General features: G+C 43.3%; 3 protein-coding genes across 9 annotated transcripts in view; 2 read left to right on the forward strand and 1 right to left on the reverse strand.

Moving 5' to 3' along the window:
• Positions 1-279: 279 nt before the first annotated feature.
• Positions 280-3,630, forward strand: LOC103142328 (dual specificity phosphatase DUPD1-like). Of its 5 annotated transcripts, none has more exons than XM_016674421.1 (5): positions 280-993; positions 1,047-1,240; positions 1,464-1,721; positions 2,489-2,637; positions 2,916-3,630. In XM_016674421.1, the coding sequence occupies exons 2-5, from the start codon at positions 1,113-1,115 to the stop codon at positions 3,110-3,112; spliced, it is 732 nt and encodes a 243-aa protein (XP_016529907.1). In that variant the 5' UTR covers positions 280-993; positions 1,047-1,112; the 3' UTR covers positions 3,113-3,630. The 5 variants fall into 5 exon arrangements, with proteins under 5 accessions (XP_016529907.1, XP_007558411.1, XP_016529906.1 ...); XM_007558349.2 differs by having other exon boundaries at positions 1,097-1,240; XM_016674420.1 differs by having other exon boundaries at positions 280-1,240.
• A 178-nt stretch (positions 3,631-3,808) lies between these two features.
• On the forward strand, positions 3,809-7,902 carry dusp29 (dual specificity phosphatase 29). 2 transcript variants are annotated; one of them, XM_007558347.2, is made up of 4 exons: positions 3,809-3,892; positions 5,716-5,942; positions 6,869-7,092; positions 7,637-7,902. In XM_007558347.2, exons 2-4 carry the CDS (start codon positions 5,731-5,733, stop codon positions 7,837-7,839), a joined length of 639 nt encoding a protein of 212 aa, XP_007558409.1. In that variant the 5' UTR covers positions 3,809-3,892; positions 5,716-5,730; the 3' UTR covers positions 7,840-7,902. The 2 variants fall into 2 exon arrangements, with proteins under 2 accessions (XP_007558409.1, XP_007558408.1); XM_007558346.2 differs by lacking the exon at positions 3,809-3,892 and adding an exon at positions 5,185-5,650.
• A 218-nt stretch (positions 7,903-8,120) lies between these two features.
• Positions 8,121-12,567, reverse strand: part of kat6b (K(lysine) acetyltransferase 6B) — a 27,393-nt gene continuing 22,946 nt past the window's right edge. For both annotated transcript variants that reach the window (XM_007558342.2, XM_007558345.2), the window contains exon 16: positions 8,121-12,218. In XM_007558342.2, the coding sequence (XP_007558404.1) occupies positions 9,454-12,218 (2,765 nt within the window). In that variant the 3' untranslated portion in view covers positions 8,121-9,453. The remainder of the gene's footprint in view (positions 12,219-12,567) is intronic.

Here is a 12,567-nt window from a genome sequence, read left to right on the forward strand (position 1 = left end):
CATCTTGTCTGGATTTGTGATACAAAAACAACTTTCTTGTTCCTTGCAGTTTTAAAGCAGATTACTGCAGACTAAATTAACTTTAAATTGTTAGCTGTATGGGGACAAGAATGCAAGAAGAGTTGCAGCTGCCAGATTAAATAGAAACAGGGGCAGGACCAAAGGTGCGTAAAGAGGATTGGTAACAGGAGTGTGAACAAAAGGGAAGATATCGAGAGGCTTGGAGAAGTGATTGCTGTGATGGGAATCAGGTGAGACTAACTGCAGCTGAAAGAGGAGCAGGAATTTGAGCACCTAAGAGAAAGACTGGCTGAACACAATTAACAAAGCAGAAATTAATACAGAAACCAATCAAAACAGAACAAAAACCAACACAATACTGTCTCCAAACCCCCAAAAAACACACAAATTATCATGATCGTATTCGTTGTAGAATTAAATGAAATGCGTAGCCCACTGATCTGAGACAGGGGTGAAGTCTAAATATTTTTTATGACGGAGATTGAAATCTTGACTTTGGCCAATCTTGTTTTTGATGCAAAACGACCACAGTGTTTGCCTTTGCATTTGGACTTTTAAATCAAGTTAAGAATCTCCCAGCAGAAATCCCTTGCTGCACAAAAAAAAAAAACTGTCAAACAACACAGTTTTATTGACCGTCATTAGAAATCTCTAATGCGACCTGTAAACTTGAGCTCAAAGACTCTGTGTTCTTAAAGTTCACAGATAATATTCTTTTCTAACTGTGATTTTAAATGTGTTTGATTACAGCTTTGAGTCACTAGTCCAACATAAATGTTAAAACAGTCATTGCAAAGATGCAGGCTGGATTCTGGCACACAGGAATAAATAGCCTCAGTTTAGCCTCTGGCATGTTCAGCTGTCCATTTCCAGCGGGTTAACCGTCCTGATTTCCCGCTAAGTCTCAACACCGAGCAGACTGCAGCTGTTTGGTTAAAGTTTACTGCAAGGTTTGTGAAGACGAGAGTTGTGGTAAGTTCCCCCCTGTTTCTGAACCACATTTGGGAAAGTCATCTGGCTTTTAGGTTCAAATCGAGAGGAATATAAACGGTGGTAATCATATACCAACACTGAGGTGAGAATTAGCGGGTATGAGCTCAGAGGAGGAGTCAGTGGATCAGACACCGCCCACCTGCGGTCTGCTGGGCCTTCTGCTGAAGAACAGGCGTCCCACCGGAGCTGTCAACGAGGTCTGGCCCGACCTCTTTGTTGGGAACGCGTAAGTGACATTCTCACTTTGGGGAAATGTGCTGATGTGATTGTGAAAGTGTTTCTGCAAACATGCTTGACCAACTGATGAGACAGATATAGAAAAAAAAAATCTGTACATTTGAGTCACCAGTGATGCATTTTTGCAAACATATGCTGCCAGAGATTGCTGCGGGTGAGAAAAAACAGCAAAAAGTCACAGTCCTTCTATCATCTCTGGGTGCTATTTGCAGGGCGACAGCTCGAAATAAGACGCTGCTACAGAATCTGGGAATAACACACGTGGTGAACGCTGCAGATGGCCCTCAGCACATTGACACCGGGCCACGTTTCTACAGAGACGCCGACATACAGTACCATGGAGTAGAGGCAGCAGACTGCAGGGATTTTGACTTGAGCCCGTTCTTCTCAGAGACTGCTGATTTCATTCACCGAGCTCTGAGTCAGAAAGGTACGATTCAGTCAAACCGCATCAGGACGGAGGCGTGGAGGTAACTCATGAGGCACAAATGTGATGCATCACCAAGATGGATTAAATGTCAACAAAATCTGCAAAATTATGACTAAATAATGCTCAAATCTGTTGCTTTCTTGCTTCGCAAGAGGGAGAGTGTAAATATGTTTTAATAAGACTAAACAGTCTGATGCCTCCTGCATTTTGGAGTCTTAAGATGAATGTTTTATGTGGATAAATCACGTTCGGCGTACATTTTACTACATCTTATGCGAAAATCAATGAGGAAAACAACTTCAGTTAAAGGCTCATGTTTTATTCTACGTTTTGTAATCACGGTTTGTTGGTTAAAGATAGACAATTTTTGCAGCCTGGGGTGTAAACGTAAATTATTGATGGCTGTGCTGGATGTCAGTTTTATGGTTCTGGATTAGGGAGAAGTGTAAACGACGCCATATTATTTTAAGTGTGCAACCTTGTATTATTGAATTGCTAAAAAAGCTCACTGTGCCTTGGAAAAGTATTAATTTCACACTTTATGCTGCAACCACAAACTTCGGTGTATTTTAATGGGATTTTCTAAGATGTGCAGATAGTAGAGCTTAACTGCTAATTCAAAATAAAATAAAGGATAAAAATCTCAAAACTGTGGCATACAGACACTAAACTTTTTGTTCATAGTGCTTTGAAAAATGGCAACATAGCTCAAGTTCAGTGAAGTTGGATAAAGGGAATGTTTAAAACAGTACATTTTTCGATCTTGCCATTGGACATTACTAAGACATGAATATGCTTTGCTCTAAGCTACATTGTAGCTCTGGCTGTATATTCATCGTTGACATTCTGCTGGACGGTGAATCCACACAACTCTCAAATCCTACGAAGCCTCCAGCACTTTTTTTCCATCCATCTTCCAGTTTCACCGACCCTGCTCAAGAAAACTACCCCGCCAGGTGGGTACCTGAAGGTCGTTGAACCTTATTTATTTATTTATTTATTTATTTAATTAATTAAAGGGGACTGAACAGGAATGCATACATTAAAGTTTGTATTTGCAAAGAAAATGGGAAAACATGCTTTTGTCTCTGCCAACGTTGGTCTATCACATAAAATCCCAATAAAATACTCTTGAGGTTTTTGGCTGTAATGCAAGGAAATGTGAACACTTTTTTTCTTTTCAACACACTATATTCTGTGGTGAAGATTTGCAGGTGTTTTTTTCTCTGTGCAGGTAAGGTACTCGTCCACTGCGCACGGGGAATCAGCCGCTCGGGAACTCTGGTGTTAGCCTTCCTCATGATCAAAGAAGGTCTTACCCTGGTGGAAGCCGTGGAGCTCGTTTGCAGGAGCAGAAATATCCTCCCAAACACTGGGTTTCTGAATCAGCTCTGTCAGCTGGACTCAGCTTTGCGAAGAAGAAAAATGTAACATTCGGAGGTGGAGAGAACGCGTGGATGATGTACTGCTAAAAGGAGTTTCATCTTCATGAATACTTTATATTTTAAAACGAACAAAAAACAGAATGGTTCGGTCTGGATTTTTTTGGTTTTGAATTTTGCAGTCCAACACATTTTTAATCATTGCCTTTTGAAAACAATGATTACAAATGTGTGTAATTCAGTGTTAACATTCTCATTACAGATATGTTTATTCAACAACGAGCTTAAAAGCATGAAAAATGTTTGCTCAAAAAAATCTTCAGGGGAAAAAAAAGCAGGACATATTACTGGTGTTCACTGCTTTGTCATCCCCTGAAATTGTTCACATTTTGAGATATATTTTATTGGGGTTTTATGAGTGCACTCTGCAATTTTAAGATATTTCTAAAAAAGAACAAACTTTTGGAATAATAATTTTCTGTCCTTTCCACAACTACATCCTGACAAATATTTCAAGGATCGTGTAAACTTGACAGAAATAAATGAAGATTTGACTGACATATAAAATGGTCTAAATGTTAGTAATAATTTCTGTATTTTGAACCAATTTTATTTTAAAATAGAGCAAGTCATTTTAAGTGACCCACACAATTTTATTTGAGACATAACATAAAACTTAAAAATAAATAAAGTAAGTGAAAAACAACCACGTGACGTCATTACGCTGGGACCAACGTGACACAGTTTTTCCCGCCGGGTCTTTTCGTAAACTTAACTGCTACAGCTACATCAGACACTGCTAGCGGATGAAGTTTCTCCCTGACTGCAGGCGAGTAATTCGGTACAAATTTATGATTTCTTGTAATTTCTTGCTCATGTCTACTTGCAGCCAGACGTGAGCATCAAATATCCGTTTCTAATTTCAGCGCTATCGTGGCAAAGTCATTCATTGGCGACTTTAGCTAGGCTATTCAATTTGCGCTGTTAGCATCTTGACTACTGACATTACCTTGCACAAGTTTAAAAAAAGAAGGAAAAAAAGCTAAGGTCACGCTAAAAACAATAAATAATAAAATTACACGAATAGTCATAAAATTACGAAAATAAAGTCATAGTATTACTTTATTCTGGCAATATTATGACTTTACTCATATTTTTAGTACCTTATTCTTATTCTCAGGATATTATGAGTTAAACCTCACAATTCTATGGCTTTATTGTTGAAATATGACTTTATTCTCAGATTATTTTGACTTTATTCTCATGATTTTATGACTATTTTCCTAATTTAATTTTTTCTTAGTATGGCGCTTACACTCCGTCATAGTTTTGCAAGTCACTGCATCTTGACGTGCAATCCTCATGGTCTGAATTAATGCAATATTTGACGACCAACAGGAGAAACACACGATTTCAGTCTTTAGGGAGAATTTCCCATGATGGATCTCAAATCTGCAGAATATCGCTGCCTAAAACGCACCACCATTGGTATCAGACTGCCGGGACCCCTGCTGCACTGAAACAACACAGAAACAGCTTACGCCTATAAATAAACAATGCTCCACCTAAGTATTCATTTCAGTCCAGTGAAGTATGGTTAAAACTGTAAAATGTCTAAAAAGGCTTGATGCAAAATGACAAAAAATATGTCATCATGGTTCTGAGGGAGTATACAGATTCAGGTCAGACTTTGAAAGAGAGATGAAAAGCCGAAGCCATCTTAATAAGAAATGCTCTCCAGAGCTCGCTGGGAGAAAGATGCTGTCAAAATAAAAGGAATTGGATATCACAGGTTTAATGATTTCACTGTCAGAATGAATGATGGCGGGGTATGAAGATATGAGGCGGTGGGGGGGGAGCAAGTAAAAGGGGCCTGATGGTGTGAAAACTCAGTCTGACATGTTAGCAGCTTCATCCCGCCATCCTGCAACGCAGCCATCACCACGCTCCCACTTTTGGGGGCTCGCGTTTAGATCTCTGAATGGACCGTGCATATCATATAATGGGGGAATCAAAGGCATGTGCCATCCCAGTTGAAAACCTCATCTGTCGAACCGTCTGACACGTTTCAGCTCCAGCCTACGGCCCCCCCACCCCCCACCCCTCCCCCCCGAGAGGCTGCGGGAGATGCAGAACATCCTTAACGGGTGTTGTAAGGCTGCACTTACACGCTTTCTCCCTGCATCTGAAAACACGCGGAAAGGCTAAGAGAGACTGACGCGATTTCGAGGAGCAAAGCCTCGGAGTGCCCTGTTCACTCCATTGCATGTGGGTATCCTCTGGCACGCTCAGAGTTTGGATAAGCGCAGCTTGCCGCCAGCAGCGGAGATTAAAGTCGCGTGCTTAGATGTGGATGGCAGGGACTGGCTGGGTGGAAGCTTTTCCCCACAGGCAGGAACACATGGCAGCTAAGGTCAGGGGGGCCCTGCCACATCACAGCCCTAAAAATATCCTCTGCATTTGATGCCCTGTCACAGAGACGGTTACACAATCTGTGCCCAGAACTAACCCTTCCTATGTTCTGCCTTCGAGCGGTGCTTCACAACAATCTGGCAGAGGGATGAAAACAAAGGTCCTCCATGTCTCGGTGAGTTGAGCTGGAGATGCACGCGGAAGATAAAAAACAAAAAGTGTGCTTTTTCACCACTTCAGGCAAAGGGACCATGTATGGAAGGAAGCCACGGTGAGGAAAAAGAAATGGCTTCTCACGAGTCAAAAGCCGGATCAAAGATAAACGCTGCAAAAGCAGCAGAGGAGTCCAGCACGGCGGACGATTATGTCACACCTGGGAGCTACGAGCTGGATAAAATCCTCAACCGTGGGAGCGTGGCTTACACTCATGTCAACGAGGTCTGGCCTAACGTCTACATTGGAGATGAGTGAGTAAAAAACAAAATGGGGAGAAAAAAACCCACTAGACAGTCTAAAAATAGACTGTGTGAAAAATTGGTTGCCTTTCTTGATTTCCTGTTCTCTCTTTTTTCTCGCACTTAAATTATCAGATCATCAAACAAATTCAAATGTCAAACATAACCTGAGCAAATACAAGATGCAATGAAAAATACACATTTTAAACCCTCGTGACCCCGTAGAAAAAAGTAATCGCCCCCTAAACACAATGCCTAGACGGTTAATTGGCAACAAGTCTTTTAAATTGCTGGAGAGGAATTTAGGCACATCGTTTGAATTCAGTACTTTTTACTGACAGGTTAAGACACCACATGTATTAATGGAATCTAAGTCCAGACTTTGACTAGGCTTCACTTTGAGTTCATGAAAAGATATCAAAAGCTAATGGGAAGACATTTGCCTAGAGAGCAGAATTGAACTACAGAAACTGTTCATGTTCAGAAGAGCAGCTCTATTATCACACTGCCACCACCGTGTTTGACTGTGAGGATGTTTTTTTTTTCCTGAAATGCTGTTTTAGGCTTAAAACAGATCTAATGAGACCCATGCTTTCCAAAAAGTTACAAATTTGTTCTGTTAGACGACAGAAAACCACAGCAGCATTTTATTTTTTTACTTTAGATGATTACCTGGATTCTCTTGTTCAGAGACACCTGAGATTCACCGTTGTTTTATACTTTCTCCATTAAGTCTCTCTCTGTCCTTAAAATGACTTTGTATCCTTTTCCCAGCTTACAAATGTCAGGCCTTGGTTCTTGTCTCTTTTTGACTTTATTAAGATTATCACATACTGCGTTTTAAGATTTTTTAACCAACCTACATGTTGTCAGAAAGGATTTTTTAATTTCCACACAGTTATCAAGTATGAACAGTACTTTTTATTGACTTCCTGCAGGGAGACTGCTCTGGATAAGTGTACCCTGAAGAGGCTGGGAGTTACTCACATACTGAATGCAGCAGAAGGAACATGGAACAATGTGGACACTGGACCTGGCTACTACAAAGACATGGACGTTGTTTATTACGGTGTGGTTGCAGAAGACATCCCAACATTTGACCTCAGCCAGCATTTCTTCTCTGCTGCCGAGTTCATTCGGGAAACACTGGGAAATCCTCAGAGTAAGACAAATTTGACCAGTTTCACAGAAAGGTTACCGTCTCCATCATGCTGACTTCATTGTGTTGCACTACCTCTAAGTTTTTTTGTTTTTTTTCTGGTTTTTCATGGTACAAAAACCCCAGATTTTAATTTGGTTTTAAGTTACAGACCAGCACAAAGTAGCTCCTAACTGTAGAGGAAGGTGTTCAAAATTGTTCACTAAAACTGGGGTGGAGGTTTAAGTTCCAGCAGGACAAAACCTACAGCGGTAAGCTACAGATAAAAATAAATCCATGATAGAAATGTAACCGAGAATCTGTCCAAGACTTTAAGATTGACAATCCCAAATTTATGCTAATAAAATTTTCCCTTTCATTTTACAATTATGAGCTTCTTGGTGTTGCTCCATTACATAAAATCTATTGACATTTTTGGTTGATTGTGTTTACATCATCCCTCATTTTCTTAAACATAAATTCTGCTGGTTGTGCACACTTGCTGTTATTTAATTATTCCTCTACCACTTCTGAAGAAAATCAAAAGCCTCTCATGATTTATCTCCAGATAAACTGCTGGTTCATTGTGTGATGGGAAGGAGTCGGTCCGCCACCCTCTTTCTCGCCTACCTGATGATCTATGAGAACATGACGATTGTGGACGCCATCGAGCACGTAAAGAGCCACCGACGGATCATCCCTAACTGGGGCTTCCTGAAGCAGCTGAGGGAACTAGACCAACAGCTCCTGGAGGGAAGAGGAGGCTTATAAATTTAAGAGTCAAATCAAGTCAACTAAACTTGATAATTGTGCAAGGATTTAAAAAAAAAAAAGTAAATGTATGTTTTTCACATCCTTGAATATAAATAAGAAAAAACATTTGGACAAACAAGCTTTCTTAATACCAATTCAGATATTCACTGTGTGGCCTTGAAAAGACACTTCACAGGTTTTGGTTTCATTGTCCTGGTTTGGATAACGCCTTGACACACACTTTTTTTTTTAAAGAGAAATCCAAGTTGTGTTTCACATAAAAGGAGAACAATCAAGTACATGGTCAATCATAATTTATTCTTATGCTAAAATGTACAGCATTTTAAGTGACTGACAAAAGGAGAAAAGTCATAAATACAAGAATGTCATTCTGTTCGATTTGAGTGCACATAGCCAGATATTTCCCTCCGTTCTTACCAGCAACTCTGTACAGGTACAAAGGCTACAAAAGGGCAATATTAACAAAAACACAAGTACAAGTTGCGTTTTACATGCAATCCATTAGCTTAGTTTGGTCTATTCACAGGCTCTATTCTTCTACAATTCGGTAAAATATAAATCCAACATTTTATAAAGATAGAAAACAAATCTACACATGGAATGAAAACGTAGCTTTAAAGGCATTATGTAAAATATCAACTTTGGACTAAATTTATATCATCTTTATTGTTATTTCATCATTATAATCATTTAGTTATTTTTAAATTCTGCCACACTTCGGGACACTTTGAAATGTTTTAGAATTTTTTTTTTTTTTTTCAGGGTACAAACACTGAGATATGCTTTGTTATTTTCTGACAGAAATCAGTCTGTTTTATTAAACAGAAAGCTGCCTTGAGGAGATCTGTTACAAAAGGCTTCAGAATTATACATACATCGCAATAAAACCTCTCAAACCAAACAGAAAAACAGAAGACTAAAGTTTACATTTTTTTTACATTAGATTTAATAAAATATAGTTTCATCTTTCTCCCTGTGAAGGGAAACCTAATAAAGGCCATATTTTTTTTAAATGGCTTGCTATTAAGCACAACACTTGTACAGTACTACTCAATGCACTGTCACTAACAGAGACTGAAGCATGCTTTTTATCACTTTACAAAATAAGTACAATAATTTAAATATACAAAGGCATGAGTATAGTACAAACTAATTGTCAGCACTGTTAGACAGGTACACTGAACAGCCACTATTTCCACTCGCAGCAGGCGCATTAAATGGCTTCATTTGAGGCTGCTACACTGATGAAACTTCTACGACTGAGCTCCGAACCCGCCTGGCCTAAAGACACATCAGAGACACTAACACTAATTAAATAGATTTTCATCTTAATGATGTAAGGCTTCCCATCTGGAGGAACAAAAATACTTTTTAACGTTAGCTTTAAAAGTTACCTCACGGATGAAAGTTTTTGCATTCTTTACAAGTGCTGCTGCTGGTTTTTTTTTTTTTTTTTTTTTGAAAGTAACAAACATAAGTAAAAAGAAAAAGAAAGACACCACAAACAAAAAAACAAAACAAAAAAAACGAACAAGAAAGCAAGGCCTAATCAGTGCATCTTTAAAAACAGCCAAATGCACAGGAGAAGAAGCAGCTCTGTCCTGCGGAGAGTTACCGCCTGATTAAGGGACCTTTCAGGGACTGCTTGGACATGCCCGTGTTCATGTAACCATGGTGACCAGCTGGAGGGTACACCATGTTGCCATGTGGCGGAGCCTGCATGGACTGCTGGGGGTATGGCTGCGTTCCCATCATGCCCATCTGCATAGAGTACTGGGGTGACTGGTTCATATAGGCGTGGTTGCCATGGTAGCCACTGTTCATCATGGGCTGGCTCATGCCGTAGCCGTTCATGGCGTTGAGGGAGGGCATGTTCATCGAGTTGACATTGTAGCCCGGCGCCGGCATGATGTTCATGCTCATGTTCATGCGCGGCATGGCGGCCAGGGTCCTGGACGGCGCCTGCATGGCGACGGCCTGCGGCGGTCGGGCGTACATCTGCTGCTGGTGGTTGTGGGACAGCGGCGCCGACTTGGAGCGTGCTGAGACGTGGCCCTTCGACGGCATGTGGGCCACGCGCTGCGAGCGGGAGATGCCCATGTTGGGCTGCAGCATCATAGATGATGGGGAGCTCAGATTTGGGGGCGGGGTCATGGTGGCCTGCACCTGCGGGTTGGGGACTCTGTGGGGATTCTGGGGTAAGGATACCAAGCTGGAGTGCTGTGATGACAGTGAAGGATTGTTTGCGTACGAAGTGATGGGGTGTGGGGCTGCGTGGTTGAACGGATTGGAGTGTGGGTGGTCGATGAACGTGTTGGTGAACTGCTGCAGCTTGGCCAGGCTGAGGCCCGACGACTGGGGGTAATGCCCACTGCCATACTCCCCCTGAGGGTTGATTCTCTCATAGAGGGCAAAGTTGGGGTTGCCAGACTCGGGGATGTCCGCCAGCTGCATGGTGGTGGTGAAGTTGGGGGGGATGGAGCACTGTGCCATGGGAGGCGGCTGCTGCTGGCTGTGGAGGCCGTGCTGAGCGTGCTGATTGTGCTGGCTGAGCTGATTGTGCTGCGGGTGGTGATTGTGGTGGTGGCTGTGCTGGCTGTGTTGACTGAGCTGATTGTGTGGGGCGTGCTGATTGTGTTGGCTGTGCTGATTGTGTGGCGGGACATGCCTGCTGTGTTGACTGTGTTGGCTGCGCTGGCCGTGTTGGCTATGCTGGTTGTGCTGGGAGTTACTGGGGGGCCTCTCCACCACCACGCAGCCCTGTGGCGACTTGACGCCGCAGTGTGGCGGCGAGCTCAGGCTATTCTGCTGAATCATCCCGCAACCGCCAGGGTTGACGGCTGCCATTTGCTGGCTCACGGCACAGCTGCTAGGGGGGATGGTGCCGTATGAGCAGCTGTTCTGGGAGGGGCCCGCGCCGCATATGCTGCCCCCCATGGTGGAGTCATAGCTGCTGGGATTTTCGTAATTCTCCGTGGTGCTCTCGATGCTACCTAGGTCGCTGAATCCGCTGTCCACAACCTGCTGCGAGTGATCCGACACTGATGGCACATCCATCATGGGGCTGGTCTCCATGTTGTGAAGCGAGGGCACCGATATGGCGCTGTGGTCTGGGCTTATCTGTGTGTAGCCACTCTCCAGGATGGAGACAGCCGGGCTGCTGACGGAGCGTACAGACTGGCTGGGATGGGACTGCGCGGAGGAGAGGGGGCTGCTGTGGTCCGACTGAGGGCAGTCGTCCAGTGGAGTGAGCTGCGGGCTTTGCGCCATGTGGGCGTAGGTCTGCAGATTCCTGCAGGGTTCCTGGCTCTCAGCACAGTTCTGGAACACCGTCTCTCCCTCGCTTTCCTGCGTCAGCGACTTAACAGCTTGGACCGTCTCTGAGTCAAACTCTGTGCAGACGGGGGGATCCTCTCTCAGCACGGGGCTGAGCGCAGACCTTCCTACGGGTGGAAGAGGTGGGTGGTTTGGACCAGGGCTGGGTGCGCTTTCCTCCTCAGATTCAGAGTCTGCTGGGTTATCAGAGTCTAGTGGAGCTATGGAAGCGACCGCTGCTGCTGGAGGTGAAGTTTCAGCCGTAGTTTCTGGCGTTGCATCTTGCAGTTTTTCTCCAGCACTAACCGGTACCTCTTCGCAGCAGGATTCTTTGGAAACCTGCTGACTTAGTTCAGAGCTGTCGTCTTCTTTTGGATCTAAAAAAGCTTGAGTCACATTTGGTGCGTCTTTCGAACTTTGCTCTGATTCTTCTGTGCCGCCCTCAGGCGCCGCCTTCTTGCTGTGACGTTCATCTTCATCATCAGCATTCTGATCCTCTATCCGAGCTCTCTGCTCCTCCTCGTAACTTTCTTCGTTGCCGTTTTCTGGTGATTGAGCCCTCTCAGAACTGTCCTCCATATCTTTAGCTGGAGAGTCCGGATCATGCCCGCTATCCTGCTTATCGTCCCCTGGAGGTTCCGGTGAGTCAGTTCTGTCCTCAGGCTGCGGGGAGGGAGCCTCAACAGAAAGAGCAGGCGAACACGCTGGCGAAGCAACTGGTGACCCTTCAGGGGAGCTTGAAGTCTGGGAGCCATGATCAGCAGGACTTGGGGGCTCTGAGTGGAGCCCCTCCTGCATTACATCTGGACTATCCAAGGATCCTCCTGCTTTTGTTTCCTCGTCGCCGCTGAATGACTCCTGGTCTGGTATGTGTTTTGTTTCCTCAGTGCGAATGTGGTGCTGCTCTGCCTCAAGGGGTGTTTCTGGTGGCGTGTAGAGGTTCAGCTTGAAGCTGTTCTTGAGCCTCCATTTAGGAGGGCCGCGTTTGACCCCCTTGGGCCAGCCTTTCTTCCGTTTCACTGGACGGGGTCTGCTGGATCTCTTTGAAACCAGTTCAGGTCCTGCAAATTAAAAAATAAACACATCAAAGACATCCCATCTCTGAATTCCATCCAGGCAGAATAAGATGTTTAATGTGGAGATGGAGACAATTTTGTTGGAAAGTTTTGTCAATAGTTTTCAAATTTCTTTATCTTCCATTGCAATAGCTTAATCCAGGGTTTTAGCAGGTTTTCCCAACTCAAATCTAAGACTTTTTAAGACCTTTATGAATGGAATGTAAGACCTATATCTCCACATAAATGTCTAAATTTTGTCTATCCAACTGGCAATAAACTTGCAAAAATGCAAAAAAGCTAGCTATGGTTAACCCGGGTATATTAGCAGTGAGTTAACAGTAGCCTCAAAAGT

Source organism: Poecilia formosa, unplaced genomic scaffold, assembly GCF_000485575.1.
Source record: "Poecilia formosa unplaced genomic scaffold, Poecilia_formosa-5.1.2 Scaffold95, whole genome shotgun sequence".
Taxonomy (NCBI): Eukaryota; Metazoa; Chordata; class Actinopteri; order Cyprinodontiformes; family Poeciliidae; genus Poecilia; species Poecilia formosa.